The 24,107-nt window shown below is 46.3% G+C and overlaps 1 protein-coding gene across 1 annotated transcript in view; it reads left to right on the top strand.

Annotated features, from left to right (window-relative positions):
• Window positions 1-24,107, top strand: part of CSMD2 (CUB and Sushi multiple domains 2) — a 594,848-nt gene that overhangs the window by 481,151 nt on the left and 89,590 nt on the right. Inside the window, exons 32-41 of the mRNA XM_027615123.2 lie at window positions 492-605; window positions 7,081-7,176; window positions 8,572-8,775; window positions 9,131-9,255; window positions 10,206-10,302; window positions 11,627-11,731; window positions 15,440-15,558; window positions 16,049-16,118; window positions 18,021-18,137; window positions 20,884-21,093. Of these exons, the coding sequence (XP_027470924.1) occupies window positions 492-605; window positions 7,081-7,176; window positions 8,572-8,775; window positions 9,131-9,255; window positions 10,206-10,302; window positions 11,627-11,731; window positions 15,440-15,558; window positions 16,049-16,118; window positions 18,021-18,137; window positions 20,884-21,093 (1,257 nt within the window). The remainder of the gene's footprint in view (window positions 1-491; window positions 606-7,080; window positions 7,177-8,571; window positions 8,776-9,130; window positions 9,256-10,205; window positions 10,303-11,626; window positions 11,732-15,439; window positions 15,559-16,048; window positions 16,119-18,020; window positions 18,138-20,883; window positions 21,094-24,107) is intronic.

Genomic DNA, 24,107 nt, shown 5'->3' with positions numbered 1-24,107 from the left:
GGAGCAGCTGCTACTCACCACCCTTATTCCTCTTAACTGTGGGGAATCTTGTATCAGAGCTATCCTGGTCAGCTGAATTTTTGAAGAAAAAATAAAGGAAAATACAGGGTCCTGAGATCACATGGAAAATGGGGGATGTTGCCAAAAGCCCTCCCATGTCCATGAGTAGCTGCTGCCACTGCTGAGAAAGGAATAGGCTTAGCTCAGCTCCACTTCCACCAACCCTGACCATTGAGTTCAGTCTTCAATGTTACCTTGACAGGTGAGGGAGAATGCCAGCCAGCCCTCTCCACCTCCCCACAACCCTGTGCCTGGTGTCTGGCCAATGTGCTGATCAGCAGGTAGAAAGCCTCAGCAAGCAGTTAGCCCCAGGAACCAACAACTTCTTCCAAGGCTTCCCTGCTTCCAGCCTGCAGCCCCCACACCTCCAGTCCTTGCCCCCAGGATGGCGGCCAATATTCCATGCTGAGGTCTCCATGTCTCCTCCACAGTGGTGTTTGGACAGTTCGCCTTCTTCCACACGGCCCTCAACGACGTGGTGGAGGTGCATGATGGCCACAGCCAGCACTCCCGGCTCCTCAGCTCCCTCTCGGGTTCCCATACAGGTACCCAGGGCTCAATCGGCGTTGGGAATGGTGGTGGGCTGAGGGCATGGTGGGCCAGCTGAAAGGAAAGAGGCCCTATAAGCCTGGCCACAGGTGGAATCACACAGTTTTGTGTCTATCTGCGCTGGTGCTGTCTCTACAACGCAACAGTCAGCTCCTGGTAGCCCAGACATAGAAGGGGGCTTCAGAAACTACCCTCTCCACAAGCTGTATCTACACACCGCTGCCCCCAAGTGGTGTAATATTCCCTTGTTGGTTTATTCTTGGCCCATGTTTTTCTAATTATAAGCATACTGTGTTTTCAATGTAGAAAACTTAGAGGCAAGGCAAAATAATTGTATGGAGAATTAAAATAAAAACCACCCAGAAAGAACCACTGAAAGATGGAGTGTATCCCCCCCAGGCTTTATTTCTACTTAGACTCAATCTTTTGCATATTTTATTGAATAAAACAATATACATATTTTTATTAAAACGTTCATTGTGAGCATTTCTGTCATTTTCATCTATAATAGGATTTTTAAATGATGCAAAATAGTCTATCATGTAGTTACTTAAAATTTATGTAAAAAATTTACGTAATGAATTCCTTATTATTGAACATTGAGGTTGTTTCTAATTTTTCACTCTCACGAATAGTAGTAACTCTGTATTATGCATATGTCTTTATATACATTTGTGACTATTACCTTAGATTATCTAGAAGTAGAATTGCCAAGTTAAAGAATATGTGTGATCTTTATTAAGGCTTTTTATGGGAACATAACTATATTCTTTCAAATTTAGTTAATCAGCTGTTTCAAACAAAATTCTCAAAATCCCAGATTTTAAGATATGCCAAAATACTAGTCATCCCTCTAGAAAGTTCTTGCCACTTTGTTCACCACCAATAAATAAGAGGGCATGTTCTATTCTCACAAAAACTAGTTAATTAAGAAAACAAAACATCATCAGTTTGAAAAGTGAAAATGGTATCTCATTTCTTAATTTGCCTTTTTTTTAATTACTAGTTGAGTTAACCTTTTCATAATGTAATTATTGGCCCATGCATTTTTTATCTGTGAATTTAATTGTGAATTGCTGTTGATTTTTCTATCAGCATTTATCTTCTTATTGACTTAGGAGAGCTCCATATTATTACAAGCTATACATCTCATGTACCATAAAAACTTCATGTCCATATTATATGCTATAAAAAGCCTGCCCTTACAGTTTATCATTTGCCATTTAATTTTCTTCAGGGTGTGTTTTAATGTCAGAAAATTTAAATTTCCCATGATATCAGATCTATCAGTGCTTTCTTTTATAGTTTTCTCCTTTACTTTTATGCTGATTAAGTAAATATTCTGTGTTTTCTTTCACTTCTTTTCAGTTTGTTTTGCTTTAATACCTTTGGAATTTATTTTGAGTTCTTATTTGTTTTAGGAAATCTAACCATATTCTTTCAAATTTAGTTAGTCAGTTGTCCTAACAGAATTTTCAAAATGCCAGATTTACATCTATTAAATTTTTATGAAGTTAAGGATATGTTTCTAGAGTTTTTATCCATGTCTTTAAGTGTCTGTTTATTTTTGTATCAGTGTCAAAAAGTTTTTTTACTTTTTTCATAATGTAAGATTATGAAAATGTTTAATATTATGATAATTTTAAACATAGGGTACTATAAGTCCCCAAAGTCATTCTTTCTTTTGAATTTTTTATTGGCTGTTCTTGTTGATTTTTGCCTCCAAATAACTTCTTAGAAATACCTTGTCAAGTTAAAAAAATTTGCATCAGAGTTTTCATTGAACTTCCATTAAACTTATTGATTCATTGAAGGAGAACTCACATCTTTATGATAGTCACCCTTCTTCCCTTCCAGGAACATGGTATGCCTCTCCACTGACCTATCTTTTGTAACCTTAGGGACGGGACTCTAATTTTCACTTCGGCCGTATTCGTTTTTTGTTAACTTCCCTCCTAGATATTTCATGGGAACTTTTGTTGTTTTTGTTGCTGCTGTGAACTCGTCTCCCCTTCCCTCCATTATATTTTCTAGCTGGTCTCTGCTACTATAGTAGAAGACTGGCGTTTTTGGTATAGTCATTTTGTAAAGTCAATGAACCCTCTGTAATAAAGCCGACACTGCCGACTGATTTCTCCCAGGCCCTTAAGGCAAGAAGCAATATCTTCTGCAAATAAATTTGTCTCATTATTTTATCTCTTCCTTTTTAGTGTTTTTTCTTTTATTTTCTTCCATGGTTATTGGTCTATTCAAGCATCTTATCTCAATATCAATGTGGATACTTTATATTTCAGTAAAAAGCCCATTTTGTAATTATTTTAAATTCAGCAGCATAGGTTATATCATCGACTCTAATGCTGTTGAATCTCCTCTGTGTTAGCGGTTATAGCCCCTGCCTTTGCACGCTGAGGGCTGTATTCCTAGTGACTCTCTTTTCCCATAGGGACCAGAGGTTTGGTGTTGTTTTGTTGCATTTCTTACTGCTTCTACTTCTCAATTCTTCTGTGGACTTTGTTATTTTTCAATTAATTAACTTATGGCTTTATTTCATAATGTCTCTCCTCCTGTTTTTCTTCAGTTTATGTTGTTCTTCTTGTGCTAACTCCTTGAACTAAGAGCTTTGTTCATTATTTTCCCTGTGTAATGAAAAGCATGTGGATGGTAGTACACTCCCCTCTAAGCAGTTTGGGCTTCATGCTATGAGCATTGATGTGTACTATTGTCCTCCTTGTTACTTTCTGGATAATCTGTCATCATGTTTTCCTCTTTTTGCCTGAGTCCTTTAAGGCTGCCTCTTCTTTTCCTCCAGGAACTTGGATTTTGTTCTTGTTACATTTAAACATTTGTGTTAATTTCTCATTTTATTGCCGCATGGTGAGAGAATATAACCTGTACCATTTCCGCTCTGGGGATGAAATGAGGTCTGCTCAGTAGCCGAAGACCTTTTTTTTTTAATTCTTTAAGTATCTCAGAAGAGAGTGTGTGCTCTTCAGGATTGAGAGGCCACAGAGAGATGGGGAGCTCAGGCCCAGCACTCACTGCCTGGCCCCTAATCTCAGCCCTCCCCGCTGCCAGCTAGGTGCCTGTGGGGGCTGGAGCTTGACCCCTCTGAGCTGCAGTTCCCTCAGCGTAAAATGCAGAGAGGAAAACCTTTGCCTCCTAGAGCTATTGTTAGGATTAAATTAGCTTTGTAATAGCCATTAGACCAATCTTACTCAATTTTATTATTCAATTCCATTCTATCAGTGGTTCTCAATGGAATGAGGTTTTGATATCAATACCCCACATATGCACACCCAGCCAGGAGTGTAATTCAGGATCTCCTGGGGGGTAGGATGCTTTTTCAAAACCTCGTGATTTTCAAGATAGATAGAGGTATCAGTTTAGCTATAGATATAGAAGTGTAGACACAGGCAGAGAGAGAGAGACAGTTAGGACCTGTATATGCAAATGTGGAGATAGATGCATGTACAGATACAGATGTAAAGGACCAATGGGTAGAAAGAAATGGGTATAGATGGATAGATGGATGGATGGATAGAGAGGTAGGTAGATAGATAGATAGATAGATAGATAGATAGATAGATAGATAGATAGATAGATAGAACCAATAGGTAGAAATATCAATATTCTCAAATCCTCCCTTATTCCTCATTTGGAGAAACACCGATGAGGTGATGGGAGTGGTATGCCCCTGTCCCTGAGGTGTGTTGATGGGGGAAAAAGAAGCTTGAGGACCACTACTCAACAATCTTTGTTTTGTTTTTCTATTTGTTACATCACTGATTGAGAATGTTGCAGATTTAAAGATCCCACTACAACTGTGATATTTTGTTGTCTTCTTGTGTTTCCAACCATTTTTGTATCTGTGTTTCACCTGATAGATCTTTCCTCATTTTCTCTCAGAGAAAATGTTTGCTTTGATTTCTCTCAGAGAAAGAGGACGTTTACTTATTATTTTACATTTGGTCTGATAACTGTCATCTGGTTTTGTTCTTTGTGGGTTTTTGTTTCTTTTGTTTTGCTTTTGCTTTCTTGCTTTTCTATTCATATCTGACCCATCTCTAACTTCCAGGGTTTTTCTTATATATATTTAGACTTTCATATGAATGTTATTATTAATTATTTGTAAATTATGGACTTCTTCCCCAAGAACAAGTGTTTACACTTGCATTAATTTTGCTATCTCATTGATAATAATTATTTGGGTTTAACTATTATTTTCCTGGTTGTCTTTATCCCTGAGAGTTTCTGATTTCCCTACTTCCAATCATTTTTTTTTAGCAGGCTCATCACTGCAGTACTTTCTGTCACCTTGCAAGTATGAGTACGTCTTTCCTTTGACGTATCATATAAATGACAACTTGATTGTAAATCAAATTACGGGTCACAAACTTCTTTCAAAACTGCAGCTGCTGTTCTACTTCATTCCACCCATTAATATCAAAGCCAAGTGGACTCCAACCTGATTCTTTATCATTGTAGGTAACCCCTTCTTTTCTCTCTGGATGCCTCTCATATGTTTGTGTTTTACATTTAAAATTTAAAAGCCCACTAGGATATGTTGCAGTGGAAATCTCTTTTTGTTAATTACATCTGGCACTTTGAGTACAATTTTAGTCTGAGCCTCAAGTCTTTCTTAAGCTTAGGAAAGTTATCTTCTTTTGTAAACTGTTTCTTCTCCTTCAATTTCTCCTGTCTTCTCTCTCTCTCTCTCTCTAGAATTCTTGATGTGTGCATATTGGAGTTCCTTTGATCTATCTTCCATGTCGCTTGTGGTGTCTCTCATTATTTTCATCTCTTTATCCTTTTCCTGTGGATTCTGGAAGAATGTCCCAAATTTAATCTCCACTTCTCTGTTCAATTTCTACAGAATCCAGCCACCATGTACTAGTGCTTCTCAGTTTTGAAGGCTTTATTGATATCAGAACTTTCTTTGGCACGCCTGCCCTCTCTGACTTTATAGATGCAATACTAGATCTAATCTTGTGACAACCACAATTGAAAATCTTCTGAAATTTTTCCCTGTTCTTTTTTGTAGTTCACATAAAAATGTTTGCTTTGATTTCTGAGTGGTCTTTACCCTTAAAACTTTGGGAGCTTGTCTTTTCTCCAGGGATTTTACTATGTGCTTGTCCATGGAGAGGGAGGTTTGTGTACATCCAGGGTTGGAAGTTGAAATGGGTTTGTGAGAGATCACAGGGGTCCTAATCCACATATCAGGCCAGAGGATGGGAGGATGGAAAAGTACAGTTTTATTCTGCTCACATCTGTTAAAAAAAGAGGCTTTTGCTTCATGAGTTTTCTTTTTGCTTTGGCAGCCAGAAATTATCTGGGGCAATGACTCCTAGCCAGGCTCAGCCATCTGGGTCACATGTAAATAGTGTGCTATATAAAACTCTCTACTCCCTATGGCCAGTAGCATCACATGGGCTTTCTGGAAGCACTGGTGGACCCCAGAAGTGCTTCCCAGTGGCTCCTCGGCTGGTCCCAACTCCAGCCTTCACTGCAGTGGAGACTTAGCCTGGCCGTCTGCAGCCCCAACTTCCCTTCTGATGGTGGCGGGGCGTGGGGGTGTGGTGTGGGCAGTGGCTATCTCAGGGACCCCTAAGGCTGTGGAGGGGCAACATGCAGAGTGCCCGTGCCACTGCCTGCCAAGCCATATTCCCTCAGCTGTCTCAAGAGAGTGACGATAAACAGGACTGCACTTCACAGCTATCGGTCCAGTTAGTGTTGTCTTTACTCTAGTCCATTTGTACCACATCAAGGAGAAGATGGAAATTTATCTTCTGATATAAAGGCATCCTATGCCCATACAGGTTTTCCCCAATTTGTGTGCTATCAGTTGGGTGGCAATACATCTTGCTTTGCTTGTGACAGTCCCAGCTTTCACTTGGTTGTCCCAACATAATTATTAATAACATGCCCTTTGGCTCTCACAAGTGTTCTAGTGTGAGCAATAAATTACACAATTGCTGTGGTTATCGATCATTTTACAGCATCTGGGAAGGGCCAGTTACTCTCAGATATTCACATCACCCTCCTTCCCAGAAGCTGGTGCCATTTTTCTTTTTAAAGTCCATTTTCCAAGTAAACCACCAGTCAGGTTGGTAACGGCCATTCTCCCCATCCTTGTGAGTCAACATATGTCTAGATGCTTTCTCTTTTCTGGGAAGGTCATTTAATCTTTCTGATCCTCTCTTGATCTATTAAATGGGGCACTGAACTCTTGTCATGCCAACCTCGCAATGAACATGGGTCAAGGTAAGACCATGGATGCTAAAGCCTTCTGCAAACCTTAAACTATAAAGTGCAGTAAAAATGGGAGGTTGTATTTCAGGAAGACCTGGGATATGGAAGGAACTGCTGTGGGGGGTATGGGCAGCCTCTCCTTCCTGGCCAGGATCTTCTCTGCTGGGCCGACTGCTGGACTCACTGTCTTCCTCTCCTCCTCACCCCTTACCTCGGCAGGAGAATCGCTGCCCCTGGCCACCTCCAATCAAGTTCTCATTAAGTTCAGTGCCAAGGGCCAAGCACCAGCCAGAGGTTTCCACTTTGTCTATCAAGGTATGCAGGAAGTGGGTGTGAGAGGTGTGAGAGCAATCTCAGCTCTGTAGTGACTTCCTGACCAAAGGAACAGGGACTTTTGACCCCTAGTCTGGGCCTCAGTCTTAGGGTGCTGGAGGGCAGTTGCTGATTTGTAGTGCAGTTCCTTGAAATTCAGTTGAATTTAGACATCCATTTGCCCAACAGACAATTCTTAGGCCAAACTCCATGTCAAATGAGGGAAGAAATCAGACACGGGAGGCTGACTCCTGCCCTCCCCCTCCCCCATTGGCTGGCACAGTCCCAGTGGTATTGGGACGACCAGCCCAGGCCTCATACCTAGGCTCTCTCCCATGGAGTTTGGTTTTCTCTGCAAAGCACAGTAAAGGTGTGGAAAAACACAGACTTGGAATTAAGGTGGACATGGCTTTGAATCTGAGCTCTGCCACTTTCTAACTGGGCACCAGCTGCTCCACCCCTCAGAGCCCCAGTTTGCTCACCTATGAGATAAGAGTAAGCATATTACCTCACTGATGGAGTTAAGAGAGTTCACAGAGTAATTGGCACCAAGCAGGTGATCAATGTCTGTTCCCTTCCTCACTGGCCTTGAAAGGCAAAATCTTGGAGTTCCCTGGCTTTCACCTGCAGGCCCCAACCTCTCCTTGTCCAGAAGCATGCCCACTTTTTTAGGGCCCGTTCTAGACATGTCCCATTCATCCCACTGCCCAGGAGGAGCTGAATTCCCCTGCCACAAGGGCACGCCATATCTGGGCCTGGGTTAAAGCATACTATGTGCCAGTTGGGCAGGGGGAGGGGAGGTTCAGATTCAGGTCATGAGAGTAGAGCCCTGGGCAGAGTCTTTTTTTTTTTTTTAAGATTTTATTTATTTATTTGACAGAGACAAAGCGAGAGAAGGAACACAAGCAGGGGGAGTGGGAGAGGGAGAAGCAGGCTTCCCGCTGAGCAGGGAGCCTGATGCGGGGCTCAATCCCGGGAACCTGGGATCATGACCTGAGCCGAAGGCAAATGCTTAACGACTGAGCCACTCAGGTGCCCCAACCCTGGGCAGAGTCTTAAGGCACCTGGGGAAAGAGGCCAAAGACAGGGCGAAGGGAAGAAGAAGGGCCATTCTAAGGGGACATGGGACCCTGATAGTTGAAGAGCATCATGGAGAAGCCACTGAAAACAACTGAGCCTAAAGTCTGCCTCCCAAGGTTTCCAGAAGCTGTGCTGCAACTATATTTCAGTAAAATGGGCCTTGTTCTGGAAAACCCCTACCCCTGCCCTGAGAGAAAGCGCACAGAGCCTCTCAGGGTCCCATCCAGACGGGCTCAGCTCTAGTACCATTGTGTGTCCATCCCTGGGCCAGTTTCCAGAAGGGTGAGGCCTACCCCTCAGTGCCTTTGTCCCCTGCAGCGGTACCCCGAACCAGCGCCACACAGTGCAGCTCTGTGCCGGAACCCCGCTATGGCAAGAGGCTGGGAAGTGACTTCTCGGTGGGGGCCATCGTCCGCTTCGATTGCAACTCTGGCTATGCCCTGCAGGGGTCCCCAGAAATCGAGTGCCTCCCTGTTCCCGGGGCCTTGGCCCAGTGGAACGTATCAGCGCCCACCTGTGTGGGTGAGTACCTGGACAACCGGGACTCTGGGGAAGGGGTGGCCAGCGAGACCCAACAGCAGCCCTTGCTCACCAGCATAACTTAAGTAGGGTGTCCCATTCAGGACAAATCACTAATCCTGTGGGTTGGGTGTGAAGACAGCAAGGAGGAGGAGCTGGGGTTGCTGGGGGAGGGGTGCATGGGAAGGAGGGTTATAGGGATAGGAGCCATGGAAGGAGCAGGGATGAGGGCCTATGGGAGAAGCCAACAGCCAGCAAGGGAGGCTGGGGGACCCTGAGAGGAGTGTTTGGGGAGGCTCCCATAGGGGACCCAAAGATAAGCAGGAGAAACCTCTGACCAGAACTGCCTCCTTCCCAGTGCCATGTGGAGGCAACCTCACGGAGCGCAGGGGCACCATCTTGTCCCCTGGCTTCCCAGAGCCCTACCTCAACAGCCTCAACTGTGTGTGGAAGATCATGGTCCCTGAAGGCGCTGGTATCCAGGTAGGGGCTAGGGGAGGCCTCAGTCCAGCAGGTGGCCTGGAGAAGACATTTCAGCCCTGTCCCTGCCCCTCGGGCCAGATGTGGAGGTGAGGTCCACAAGCAGAAAAACACACCAGCTCGAGGCCCAGAAGCTTCAGGGGGTGTGGAGAGAGAGAGCTGGGTACCTCAGGAAAGAGAAGGGGTGGCACCAGCTTGGGCCATTGGGGAAGGCCGGAAGAGGAAATGGGCCTGGAATGAAAGAAATACAGAGATTGGGGAAGATTCACAGAAGTTGTTTTTCTGATGGTTTGAAGGGTTCTTTTATCAAGATGATGGGGGATGGAAGAGGGGACATTGCAGGAGAGGGGAAAGAGCAAACAAATGAGGCATGGAGAAGCCCCAGGCACACACCTTGGTGTCACACATGGAGCCCAAGCTATAGGAGCAGAATGGGGGCCCAACTGGTCCCCAGTGGTAAAAGTCGAGTGGAGAAGCCCTCAGAACTGGTTATGGCAGCAAGGCTACCAGAGTGGCAGCCAGCAGGGACTCGAGGTGGGCAGGTCTGGCCAGGAGTGTGTTCCTGGACCATCACTGAATGATGTCTGATGTCATCCATACAGGAAAGTAGGGAACCTGAGGAATGTGTGAGAGATGAAGACAGGGCCATTCAGACTGAAGTAGTCCCACTTCCTGAAATTCCCTTTCCCCATTCTCTGACTGACAAAGTACCCCACTGTCTTACAACCCTTCGTTTTACATCTGTTTCCCCCACTGGGCAAATGAGGTCCTTGGGGGGGTGGGGATGGGTAGAGAGAGCATCTCACTTTTATCGGAAGGACCTAGCACAATGTCAGCCCCAGAGTAGGTACTCAGTACTGGAATGAACTACATGAATGGAGAAGAGGGGAGGGAGGAACAGACAGACGGACACAGGCTGCCTAACCAACAGTTCAATTACTCTGCCTTCCTAGATTCAAGTCATCAGTTTTGTCACAGAGCAGAACTGGGACTCTCTGGAGGTGTTTGATGGTGCGGACAACACCGTAACCATGCTGGGGAGCTTCTCAGGTGAGGTGGGGCTTCCAGGGACCTCAACTCGGAGGGCAGTGGTGGACTTCATCATCATCATCACCATCATTATTATTACTGACATGTAGTTCACATGCTGTAAAATTCACCATTCTAAAGTGTATAATTTACAGATGTTAACTAGACTCATTTTGGTGATCGTGTTGTGATATATACAAATATTGAATCATTATGTCACACATCCAAAACTAATATAATGTTATATGTCAATTATAGCTCAATAATAAAACAATAATAATAATGCTACAGTGAAAAAAGAGTGTACAATTCAGTGACTTTTAGTATATTCACAAGATTCTAAAACTATCACTGCTATCCAACCCCAGAACATTTGCATTACCCCAAAAAGAAACCAGGTACTCATTTGTATGCACTACCCATTGCTCCCCCTCCCCCATCCCTTGGCAACCACAACTTGACAACCTACTTGCCATCTTTATAGATTTGCTTGTTCTGGAAACTTCATATAAATGGAATCCTACAATATGTGGCCTTCTGGGTCTGGCTTCTTTCACTCAGCCTTCTTTCACTCAAGGCTCACCATGTTGTAATATGAGCCAGCACTTCGCCATGTGGATAGACCAGATTTCACTTACCCATCCGTCAGTTGATGGACATTCGGTTGTTTCCACTTGTTGGTTCATTATGAATAATGCTACTATAAACATTCATGGAGAAGTTCCTGTGGGACATGATTTCAATTCTCTTGAGTATATACCTCGCAGCGGAATTTCTGGGTCATATGATAACTCTATATTTAAATTTTTTGAGGAACTGACAAACTGCTTTCCAAAGTGGCTATACTGTTTTCCATTCCAATGGCAGACTTTTCACTGAGTGTGGTGTGTGCTTTTGCCCAATGGCCAGGGCAATCATCTGGGTCCTTCAGGCTCCAGAATTCCATGTTGCCAAGATATAAAAAGGAGTCATGTGCACCATATATACAGTCTACACTGCCTGGATTGCCCAGAGAATTATACGTGTCAGAGTTTTTTGAAGATGGCTGGGAAGGGGACCAAACTCTTGGTCTGCCTGTGGAACTCTCCCTCCTTCTGGCATATGGCTCTGCCACTGCTCATTTTGCAGAAAGTTTGAGGTCTCCTGTTCCTCAGCCACTGAAGAAGACCTAGCACTCTGTGGGGGGGAGGGGGGTGCTAATTTGTCATGTAACAAGTATGATAACTGGGGACATTTGAGGGTCTTGGGAGAAGAATGTCAGCAGGTAGTGAAAGCAAGAGAAATGGGAAGGAGCTCGGGGACTGGGGGAGGCTAAGTGTGAATGGTCTCTGTGTCCTTGCCCTAGGAACAACCGTGCCTGCCCTTCTGAACAGCACCTCCAACCAGCTCTACCTTCATTTCTACTCAGATATCAGTGTGTCAGCAGCTGGCTTCCACTTGGAGTACAAAAGTGAGGATCCAAAGTCTCAGCTGTGTACAGGGCTCGGGGTGGGAACTGACAGGTACCAAGGACCCACAATGAGCAGGGAGCATACTGGGGCTGTATATTCTCCATCCCACATAAACCTTACCACAGACCTAGATGAAGATGCTAAAGCTCAAAGAAGGTCTGAAACTCCTCAAGACTGCACAACCAGTAAGTGGCGGAGCCGGGATTCTCACCCCAGTGTCTGTTACTCAGACACCTGTACACTTCCCCTGTTTCCCCACCGGGATCGGAAGGGAGCCCCGTCGTTGACTTAGGTCCAGCATAGAATCTGGGATGTATGAAAATGCAGGTGCCCTCCTCTGCTCCTGAAACCTGTCCTCTCCAAGCCCGGGTTCTGTGATGCAGCCATCTTTGAAGTTCTTGTCCTCATGAGAAATTTCACTCCTCTTGCACCAGATTTCTCTCTCCCCTCTCGGAACCTTCCATCTTGGCTTCCAGTGTCCCGAAGTGATCACAACGAAAAACTCTTAAAAGAAAAAGGCTTGTGGACGTGCCTGGTGGGGCAACAAAGACAGAGGCTGCTGGGGAGACTGTTTTCATCCTGGGACAGCCTGCCATTCTCCTTCCCCCCTGGGTAGAGGAAAGAATGGGTAGATAGAGGCATCTATTATACATTCTTCTAGCAAATAGTTATTGAGTGTTTACAATGTGCCAGGTGCTGTGCTGGGGTTTGCTAGGACTAGGTAAGATCAGTAAGTCCTCTCCGAGTCCATTAAAGAGAGGCAGACACATGGACAGAGAAGTGCATTACAAGATTCCAGGTGCTCTCATGGATGTCCCCAGATGGTAGGGCAGTAGTTCAAAAGAGAGCATGGTCACTCCTCCCTGGGGCAGGTGGAGAGGTTGATGTCATGAACCAACACTGAGTGTACCCAATGTGGCAAGCCCTGTGCTAGATGCCCACAGAACAAAGATGAGTAAGAGATCATTCCTGCCCTCACACACACAAAGTCTAGGGAGATAGAGGAACAAGGGAGCAATAATTTTAGTGCAACCTAATACACTAAGGAAGTACAGAAGAGGGGAGCTAAACCTGGTCAGGTGAGACCTTACAGAAGGGGTTTGGATTGAGAAGTAAGAAATACAGGAAGGTAGAGTTGACTTGACCACCTTGGTCAGCGTGGGCCTTTGCAGATGGGACCCCCCTTTGGTGCTAGAGGCCTGAGAAGGTTAGCATTGGATGTTATGCAGATGCTCAGCTGGTCTCCAAACAAATGAGCTTTATCTAGATGGTTGGGAGAGGATTGGTTGGATCCCGGGATGCTCGTGGCCTGAAAGAACAGAAGTGTGCACCTGGCAGGAAAGACCTGGGAGGACAGCTTGAAGCAAAGACCCTGAGGGGCAGAGGATAGGACAGGGACCTCTGATGCCCCCCCACCACCCCTGCAGACCTCAAAGGCTTCACTCTCCTGGTGGAGTCAAATATGCCGGGTTTCTTGAATATTTCCCATTTTTCTTTTTACTCTTTTGCTCTGTTCTATCCAATTTTGTTTTCTTATCCACTGTTTCCACTGGAGTCCTTAAAGGTTCCCTCGAATCTTTTCTTTTCTTTCCTCTTCCAAAGATACATTTCCTTCCTAAATCTCTTTTCATTCTGCTTCCTCATTCCCAGAAAAAAATTTACCTCTCCTCAATTTCTTGTTGTTGTTGTTGTTGTTCAAGGGAACTGGTAGTTTTCTTTGTAGCTAATGTTTATCAAGCACTGTCCTCTCATGGCAGGAAGGGCTGAGGGAAAACAGAAGCGACTGAAACTCCTAGGAGCCAAAACCGTTTTTGTTTTGTGAACCTACTGTTCTCTTAATATTTGATAATCTACAAAGAGGGTGCAGAGGGGAAGAATTAACTGTAGAAGCAAATGGTTTTGAAGGGTACTGAAAAGTCATAGCTGCGGCTATGACTCACTTAATGTTGATTTAATTGGAATGGAAATGGAACAATATGCTTTTGAAAGCAATCGATTGCATATGATAAAAAAAATTCTTCCTTTGTTGTATGCATGGCTTAAATGAAGTCAGGCTGTGCACTGTAGGAGAAATGAGAATGGACTTTCCTCTGTCTCTTTTTTTCTCTTGGATTTCACGTTCCTCCCCGTTCCATTTTTTTCTCCTACCGCGTTCTTTTGCTTTTGCTTTCCCTCTCTTTCTCTCTGCCCCTCCTTATTCTATCACTGCCCAGTGGTTAAGTAGGTTTCAGGTTACTAAGCTGTGGTCACGCCACTAAATACCAAGTTGAGTAGCTTTGCATTTTACTTAGAGTGCCAGGAGGAGTGGGGAGAAAAAGACAAGATGACAGCCAAGATGTAGTACTTCAAATTCAGCTTGATGGTTGTTTGAATCCTGCCCTTGGGGTCTCTTGCCTAGCTGCTGAGATCTGTGGATGGACACAGCCCCAAACAGCTTTCGTTTCCAAGAATCCCATGCACTTCTTAAAAGCACCTGCAGGGGGCGCCTGGGTGGCTCAACTGGTTAAGTGACTCCATTTCGGCTCAGATCTTAATCTCAGGGACTTGAGATCGAACCCTGCCTCGGGCTCCGCACTGAGTGTGGAGCCTGCTTAAGATTCTCACTCCCTCTGCCCCTCCCTGCCCCCACTTGCACGTGTGCTCTCTCTCTCTCTCTCTCTCTCTCTCTCTCTCTCTCTCTCTCTCTCCCTAAAATAAATAAATAAATAAATAAGGCACATGTAGGACGGGAATTGCCTGGGACAAAGGAACTTTCTAGAGTTAGCAATGTTCTGTAGTTTTGATAGGGGTTTGAGTTATACAGGTGCAGGCATTTGTCAAAACTCAGCAAATGTACACGTAAGATGTATGCATTTTGTTATATGTGAATTTTCCTCTGAAGAAAAAAAGCACATGTAGTTATCTAATGCACATGCCAACTGTCAGCTCGGAATGTGGAATGAGGGCTCCTCAGCTGTACACCAGGAGCTGGGGTGGTGGTGGTGGTCTACGCTGGCCAGCCCTTCCCATTCCTTTTCTGCACACACCTGGCTCCGTGCAGGTACTGCATACATGTGGCTTCCCCAGAGAACCTGTATCTCCCAAGGGATCTGGGATCTACTAGGAACTGGCCTCACCTTAAAAACACAATAGGAGAAATAAGGCAGAGAGTCTCACCCACTGGCAAATTTTTTTCTGGACAGCCTGTCCCAGAGAGTGGGACTCTCTGAGCCTCTCGGGTGACACTGAGGGGCCTCTCTCTGATAACTGCTGTCCTTCCTTCTTGCCTCTCTTTCCCCTCTCCCAACTTCCTTGCCCCCAGGAATTGTCTTCTTAAGGCAAGGAAAATGGAGGGAAGTTGAGGGTCTGGGAGTGGTGCAGGAGAAGCCGGGTGGAGAGGTCTGGGGGTTTGTAGCCAAGGCTGGGCTTCTCCCTAGCTCCAGAGTCCTTCCGCTGAGCCCCAGGGGGCAGCCACATGCCCTGCGTAATGCCCACCCACCCCAGGGAGCGTCGGTCTGTTGAGCCTCTATGCTGTATAAGTGTTCTGACTTTCTCTGTGTGCTCAGAGGGCAAGAGAGTTAGGAAGCACTGGCCTCGAAGTGAAGGGTGGAGAAAGCACAGATTGGAGCCCCTTCTCCTTCCTGCTGCCAGCAGCACCCTCTGCCTACCAGTGCACTGACCTGCTGGGCTTGTCCCTCCTCCTTTCTCTTTGTCTCTGTCTCGTCTAGCCGTGGGCCTGAGCAGCTGTCCAGAACCCGCCGTGCCCAGTAACGGGGTGAAGACTGGCGAGCGCTACCTGGTGAATGACGTGGTCTCTTTCCAGTGCGAGCCAGGATACGCCCTCCAGGTACCTCCCCTCGACACCCTGGGCAAGAAACAGGAGTCCCCTGAGATGGGCTTGGCCAGCCTCGAGCCAGCCGAGCCACAGTCACTAAAGAACAGGGAGAAGCCCCTCGGGTCCCCCGGGGACCACCGTCAAGCTTTGCTGACTTTGGCGATTTAGCACCAGCCAGCCTCAGAATGTGTCCCTGCAAAGTTTCGGTTTGATTAGACTTCAGGGAAATTTAATCTTCCTTCGAAGGCCATGAGGGAATCTAGTAATTAAAGGAGTCTCACAGGAACCTTTAGTAATGAGAATTCCTTAGTAATGGCTGTTAATAAGCATCCTTCCCCAAAGTCTCTCTCCCTCTGCCTCATCCCACCCCACAGAGGGCTCGTGGATCTTTGTGTATCTTGTTACTCAACACAAGGCCCCTGAACAAGCCCCCTGCTCTGGGTTGTACATGCAATTGGGCCCCCGGGGGCACTGAGCCCACTCCTGTTCCTGATCCCTCCAGGGCCACGCACACATCTCCTGCATGCCTGGAACCGTGCGCCGCTGGAACTACCCTCCGCCGCTGTGTATTGGTAAGAGAGCCCCGACCTTCTCAGTCCATTCATACCCACTCCTGCCAGAGACTGGGGCTCAGTGACATCTCACGGGGATCGAGTTCAAATCAAAGGACAGTTTGGCATCCCGGGTCTGTCCGAAGGGAGTCCCTGTAGGCTGGCGTGCTGCTCTCACACAAGCTCGACCTGACTTCTGCAGACCTTCGCCACTGAATGAGGGATCACAGGGGGCTTGGCCGTTTGAAAACATTACGACGACCATCCTGAGCGCAGATAATTGACCAAAGCCCAGGTGGAACCACTGGGCAATTAAAGCCTTCCCCTGTGACTTTTCATGGGACAGACGGGTAAAATCCGCCACTAGAGAAATGGTGCGGGGCGGGGGGGGGGGGGGGGGGGGTTGGCTACAGGTGAAACAAGGGCTTAGCTCGGTTGGGTTGCGGGAGGGGGATGCAACATTTATTGAGCGTCTACTATCCGCAAGTTACGGCGCTACCTGTTTGCTCACAGCAGCGCTTCAGGGGAGGTATTGCCCTCATGTTTGCAAATGGGAAAACTAAGGCTTTTTAGGATTAAAAAGTGATTGGCACCATCAGGGACGGAAACCTACTTTTCTCTGATGCCTCGCCAACTATAAAGTGCAAATCAAGGCTGACCTTGGGATAAGAAGCGAAGTGAGTGAAGGGAGCATCCCTTGGGCATAGTGGCATTTCCCTTCTGAGATTTCACCAGGGACTAGGGTTTGGTCGCCTGCCCTGCAGTCAGAAATGTGGCGGGGCAGGCCAAGGCACTCCCCTCATTCCAACTCCATATTACAAAGTTCCTGCTGGGGAAACCACTCATGTTAGGAGCAGCTACTGCTGATAGAGTGCCTGTCACCCGGTTACTGTGTGCATCGGCCCCTGTTCTAAGTGACACGCAGGCCTTCCTGCTGTAACGTAAGGACCATCCCGTGACATAGGTGCTGTAGTCGGCTCCATTTTATAGGTGAGGGAAACTGAGGTTTGGAGGGGTTTAGATTCACCCAAAGTCACACAGGAAGTGAAAGCGTTGGAATGGTGACCCCGGCGGTCAGTTCCAGAGCTCCCCCCACTCTGAACCCGGGCACAGTTCTGTTTGTCGCCCTCTCCCCAAAGGCCTTCACTTGGACCCTGCAGATCCCTCCCCTCCGCCTCTTTCTCCCAGCTAATCCCTTGTAGCTCACACGACCGTTTCCTGAAAGCTGTGAAAGAAAAGAATTGATGTCCACTGACCAGGCTGTATTCACCCTCCAGCCCTGCATCTTAGGTGACTCTGAAGTCACCTCAGTTGGAGTGTCAGATGCCCCAGCCCCTCATGGTTGGCTCCCCATGGAATGCTAATCACCATCATTTTGGCTGAGGGTGGGCCCCGGTAGGGCTCGTCTGCTGACCACCCAACCCTATGGGATGTATATTTGCAAAGAGTCCGGTGTGGTGCCGGGCACAGAGTGGGGACTCAGTACATGCCAGTCTCCTCCTTTCATCCTTTCTCTTCAGTCTTGGAAGAGTTGATTGGACAGTGATGGAGGGAGATTTGAGGCATAGCATAAGAAACAGTCACACTCCTCTTGGAGCAGACCACTTCTGCTGCATGACCTCACTAAGGGAACTGACCTGCGAAGGGCGTGCTCAAGGTCAAGAGTCATAACTCGGGTTTGTGGCCGGCTGGGCAGTGCCAGGATGCTGAGCAGCCCTTCCTGAACTTACATCCGTACTCAGTTTTGCCCATGTGTGCAGTCGTTTAGGGGAGATGAACTGTTGGTTCCTCTGGATTCTCAAAAGGGTTAATGACTTGGGAAGGGATCAGAAACTGCTGCTCTAAGGGAGCATCCAAATGCTGCCATGGCCCCATGCTCTCCTCCATGCTGTCCTAACCCTCTGTCTGGTCTCATTGTCACAGCGCAGTGTGGGGGCACAGTGGAAGAGATGGAGGGGGTGATCCTGAGCCCCGGCTTCCCTGGCAACTACCCCAGCAACATGGACTGCTCCTGGAAGATAGCGCTGCCCGTGGGCTTTGGTAAGTCTGCACGCCCAGGCCCCAGATGACCCTTCAGCCCAACCTTTTGACGGAGGCAGGCCCGTCTCTACTTCCTCATCTGTTGACCTCTCATACAATTGTGCAGATCCGTTAAGAATGCTAGGAATGAATGCTTTGGTAACATAAAATATAGGGAAAATAATCTTAGGGATTGCCATTACTATTACCTGAGTAGTAAGCTAAAATTCAGGATTGTGGAATGAGAAATTACTCAGGGGTGGTTGAAAAAGAAAAAAAAAGTCTTTTACAGAGACTGGACCTCAAGTTGTGCTTTTAACTTCAATATCCAATTTCTCATCCTAATTAAATTATACAGCCAAGGTCAATATGATATAGAGTTTGCGTTCTTTATACACACATTCTGGCTGGTCTTAAAGAGTGGGAGATTTTTTTTTTGTGGAGATGGAGTATGCCAGGCACGGGGGTTGATGGGGTGTGGAGGACATCGGTCTGGGCACAAAATTTAATTGCTGATGATTCATTCCTGACTGGGAAAATAATTTAACCCCAGCATCTCTGTTGAAGAGATGAAAGATTTGTGGTGACGTGGACCTAATGGATCACCTTGCCTGAGTCACTGCCCTGCTCCCAGGGAAAGGATGTCCTGAGGGGATCGCTCCTGCACAAGCCTGTGATCTCCCAATCTGTGACCTCAGGAATGAAAGCCACCTCTTTTTATTCTGTACTGTTCAGCCTGGACTGGGTCTTCTGATGGGAGAAGGGGCTTTCAGGAGAAAGGGATCCAACTGGCCTGCTTTAAATCTGTTCTGAGGGGAGGAGAGACATTGGTGACCCTTCAAAGGATGGAGTCTTATACTTAGTACCATCTTCTGGAGGAACCTGGGGACAGATGATCAGGGTACAAAATGATGAGGACTTTGGCAGCCTTGAGAAACTCCAGATTTTAGAGATTGAGGGAAGGGGAGCTCTGCATCCAGGTATAGGCCACAAGAATCTCAGATGATAGATGGAGGGAGCACAACATCCAAAGGAAAACAGACGTTTAAGTGGAAGGTACATCACTCTTCTTGTAAGTCCTGATGTTCAGTCACCAGAGCTCTCTAACTCTAAGGCCTGGGTGCTTATTCAGCCTTTGGAGAATAAGCCCCCTGCAGGGTGCAATCACAGAAGAAAGATCTTGCTTTCAAGTGAATGTTGGACTCCAGTAAGGACCCGAATATGGCACCTGGTTTCAGTGTGTAAAGAACCTCTGCATTTACAAGCTGTTACCACTAGATGGCAGTGGTCATACCCAGTTCTTTCCACACCCGTTCAATTCAGAAATCTGGAATCCTGGAAAAGCCCCTTTGATGAACATGCTGCCAACAGTGTTGGGATGATGCATGCGCTGCAGACATGTCCCAAAGTGCTCACTGCAAAACTGTCGGCAATTTGGAAACAATCTGCATGTTCATTAATAGGGTAGCGAATAGTATGGTTGGGTAATTCATAAAATAAAATTATAGACCTTGAAAAGCACAATATTAAATAAAAATGTTTATAAAACTATATGTGCAGTATAACAACATGCATGTAAACGTTTAAGGCATATAAATCAGACACATATTTAAGAATCTAAAACCATGAACTGGAAAGATATCTTCCCAATCCATGAGTGACCCTTGAATGGGAGAGAGCAAGAGATACGAAGGGTCTTCAACGTTATAAGTCAAATCTTTATTTTTTAATAACTTTAAATTAAATTATTAAATAAAAATTTATTTAAATCATCACACATATGCCCCCATTCTGTGCAAATTAGAAACTACAGGTGAGAAATTTTTAGAGATTAAAATCCATCTGTAACCCCACCATGCAGAGATAATCACTAACAGCTTAGTCCTCACCATTCAAACATAACCCCCATGAAGACAAGGACCTGGGAGATCTTGTTCATCCTTGTGCAGTGCCTAGCACAGCCCTGATTCATGGCAAATGCTCAGTAAATATTATTAGTAAATCAGTGAATATTCTTCTAGTTTTTTAATACCAAAATTAGAATTATATAGCACATACCACTTTGAAATCAGATTTTCACAATTAACATAATGGACATTTTTTTATGCACAGTAAATACATTTCTTCAATATCATTTTTAATCTAATTTTGAGAAATCTCACAGTAAACAAATATCAATCTTCCCACCTCTATTCTGCAGAGTATATCAATATGTAAGTTAAGGGCTTAATCAGATCTGTTTAACCTGTTGGGTTGTTAGGAGATCTTGATTAATCCAGTAGGATCCCAAAGCATAAACTTCACTGACAATGTATTTTTCTAATTTCTGAATTATCCTAAGTGTTCTAGAAGATACCAGTATTGAAGTTCATGTCTTTCGATTGGGTATAGTTATTTTTAAGTGGTGATATTTTCAAGTAAAAAGTTTATTTTAGCAAAGCTATCTTTGTATTGATAGTAGGCCTAGGAACTACAAATCAAATGTTAGCCCTGAGCTTTGTTTTCAGTAAAATAAAATGGACACGGGATGGAGCTCTGGAATGATTGATGCCCTTCATTCTGAATGAATAATACATTTTTAAGTTCAATCCTCCTAAGACATCTGGACTGGATGGTGTCTCCCCGAATTGTGTTCTGGGAATCTCGGTTGAGTGGGAAGCCAGTAGTAGGAACGTGTGAGGTCTGGCAGGAAAAGCTTCCAAGGGGCCACACATTTGAAGCAGGACTCTATTGCTTTGGGCACTGTCTGCCTCTGTCTTGCTCCCAGGAGCTCACATCCAGTTCCTGAACTTCTCCACCGAGCCCAACCATGACTTCATAGAAATCCGGAATGGCCCCTACGAGACCAGCCGCATGATGGGCAGATTCAGTGGCAGTGAGCTTCCAGGCTCCCTGCTCTCCACGTCCCACGAGACCACTGTGTATTTCCACAGCGACCACTCCCAGAACCGACCAGGATTCAAACTGGAGTACCAGGGTAAGGACCAGGATTCCCCTTTGGCTCCTGCCCATCCCCTTCTCTTATATACAACCATCATCTTCCCAGCCTTCCACGTAGGGAAAGAGAGAACACTGGAAGGGCTTTGAGGGGTCGGGGGCAGGCCTATCGATGCAGGCTCCCCTTTGGTGGCATGTCTCTCCGGCCCCATGAAGATATCCAACCCCCTTTGACAAGTCTTTTCCAGGGCTAAGGCCCAACAGCACTGCTGAAGGCTCCCTTCTGTCCAGGCCCAACCGCCAACAGTTTTCCCTGAGCGTTCCCATCGGGCATCCCTGAGTGGCCAGCCGGCCACTTCCCCGCAGCCTTGATGGGCTTACTTAGTCCCTCTGGGTCCTCCCCTGTGTGTCAAGCCCAATCACCCACGGCAGAGCTCCTCCTATCACATGATGGAGGATTCCGGTAACAACCCTGGAGCGCCCACTGAGCCTTCGCAATGAGACAAGCCCATTAACTCCCACTGAGGGTTTCCTGACTATGCTTAGTGGGGCTCTGCATTACTGAGGTGAAATCCTGTGATAGGCCCCGCTCCTCCTGGCACACTTCCCCTGGAAACAGCCCTATCCACTCCCTTTCCCTGTGTGAGGGGCCATCACCTGTGTCTGGGCCACTTGTACCTGATCTGTGCCACTATACACAGTAGCCCTAGGTAGGCCCAACGTTTCCCTTGGATGCCTCCCTAGTGACTGACTGAACCATTTGTGCTAAGCTCTTTTTCAAGATTCTTCCACTGACTTTTTTTTTTTCATAATTTTGGACTTTTCTCCAATCTAATACATGCTTATAAAAGATTAAAGCATTACAGATGTTTTTGTGAGTACATCATAGAGTGTCAAAATTTTCCCATAATCCCATCTCCTACCCCACCTTATGCAGAGAGAACCGACTTTTTTTAAGTTTGTTTTTCCCATTTTTTCTGTGCATATGTTGATGTAACTATATTATTATACATTAACCAAAATTGGATAATACTATAAATACTGCTTTTGCACTTTTCTTTTTTAAAGTTAATTTTTAATTATATTAACAGTTATCAAACACACTTTGTTAAAAAGAAAGAGAGAGGGGGAGGGAAGGTACTTTGTTACCAAAGCCTGGAGGGCTTAAACAACACACATTTCTTCTCTCACATTTTTTCTTTAAATTTTTTTATTGTTATGTTAATCACCATACATTACATCATTAGTTTTTGATGTAGTGTTCCATGATTCATTGTTTGTGTATAACACCCAGTGCTCCACGCAGAACGTGCCCTCTTTAATACCCATCCCCAGGCTAACCCATCCCCCCACGCCCCTCCCCTCTAGAACCCTCAGTTTGTTTTTCAGAGTCCATCGTCTCTCATGGTTCGTCTCCCCCTCCGATTTCCCCCCCTTCATTCTTCCACGCCTGCTATCTTCTTTTTTTTCCTTAACATATATTGCATTATTTGTTTCAGAGGTACAGATCTGTGATTCAACAGTCTTGCACAATTCACAGCGCTCACCATAGCACATACCCTCCCCAGTGTCTATCACCCAGGCACCCCATCCCTCCCACCCCACCCCCACTCCAGCAACCCTCAGTTTGTTTCCTGAGATTAAGAATTCCTCTGTTCTGAAGGCTGAAGTCCCAAAATCAGGGTTGGTTCCTTCTGAGGGCTGTGAGGGAGAGTCTCTTCCAGGCCTCTGTCCTTGCTTCTGCCGGTTTGCTGGCAGTCTGGAATTCCTTGGCTTATAGAAACATCACCCCCCATCTCTGGCTTCAAATCCTTGTATGTCTCCAAGTTTCCCCTTTCTGTAAGGACACCAGTGAAATTGGATTAAGGCCCTCTGTAATGACCTCATTTCAATTTAGGTAAAATGGCAAAGATCCTCTCTCCAAATAAGGTCATATTCTGAGGTACTAGAGGTTAGGACTTCAACATATGGATTTGGGCAGGGGACATAATTCAACCCATAACACCTCTGACAGGCCCACATGCTCTCCCCAGGGCTCCTCATGTTGGTTAAATGCAAGTACTGATGACACCACCATTGTGACAGGGACAGCTTCTCAGGGGCCTACCCATACACATTGTGCCTTCACCCCTATGATGGAGGCCTGCCCACTGAGTCCACACGATGGGACCAGACACTCACTGCGTTCCCCATGTGATAAGCCCGCTTGTCTCTATAAGAGTTGTCCCCGAGTCCCTTGGACTTCGCTGACTTCTCCCCGTAGAAGAGACCTACCTACTTCCACAGAGCCCTGGTCTCAAGCTCAGCCCCTCTCACACTCACTGAGGCTTCCAAGACACAGGCCAACACCCTGGGCCAGCCGTTCTCTCTGTGATATGCCCATTACTCACACTGGAGCTTCACATGTGCAGAGGCCCACTCCTCCTCCGAGGATTTTCCCTTGTTAGGGGGAAGCAAGGCACAAGGGCAACAGGTTTCTAAGTATGCCTTTGAAGGCCCAACACCTCCACTGGTCCAACTGAATGACAGGCCCAGAGGTGTCTACTCTCTGGTGGGCCCACCTCCTCCCGCTCACATTTTATCTTCATGACTTGGTGGATGTTCCCCTTGAGGCTTCCCTCAGGCCCAGCTACTCCCTCAGTGCCTGCCTGAGCTCCACAGACCTAATGATGCCTGTGAGCCCACTCTTGGTATCAGGGCAGTTGCTCCCCTTCAGACTTGACCTCAGCTTCCGTTAAGCTTCTCGTCTGTGGTGGTCCCACCCTCTGGGAAGGGGTTGTCTCTAGTGCCAGAGGCCCAGGTCCTCCTGCCAAGGCCTCCTAATTTATGTCAGGCCCGAATAGTTCTCCCTGCCCAACAGGCCCACATTCTCTACTTACAGCTTCCTTAGCCCCATGGAGCTGTACCTTATACACAAGCTCTGACCACTCACCCCAGGTTTTCCCTTATGAGAAGACCCGTTTCTGAAAGGGCCACCTGTCCCCACTGAGGCATTTTGTATGGAGCAGGCCCATCTCCCTGTAGCCCCACGACTTTCTCTGAGGAAATCCAACT

Source organism: Zalophus californianus, chromosome 4 (genome assembly GCF_009762305.2).
Source record: "Zalophus californianus isolate mZalCal1 chromosome 4, mZalCal1.pri.v2, whole genome shotgun sequence".
Classification (NCBI taxonomy): Eukaryota; Metazoa; Chordata; class Mammalia; order Carnivora; family Otariidae; genus Zalophus; species Zalophus californianus.
This window is presented reverse-complemented; position numbering and strand designations above follow the sequence as displayed.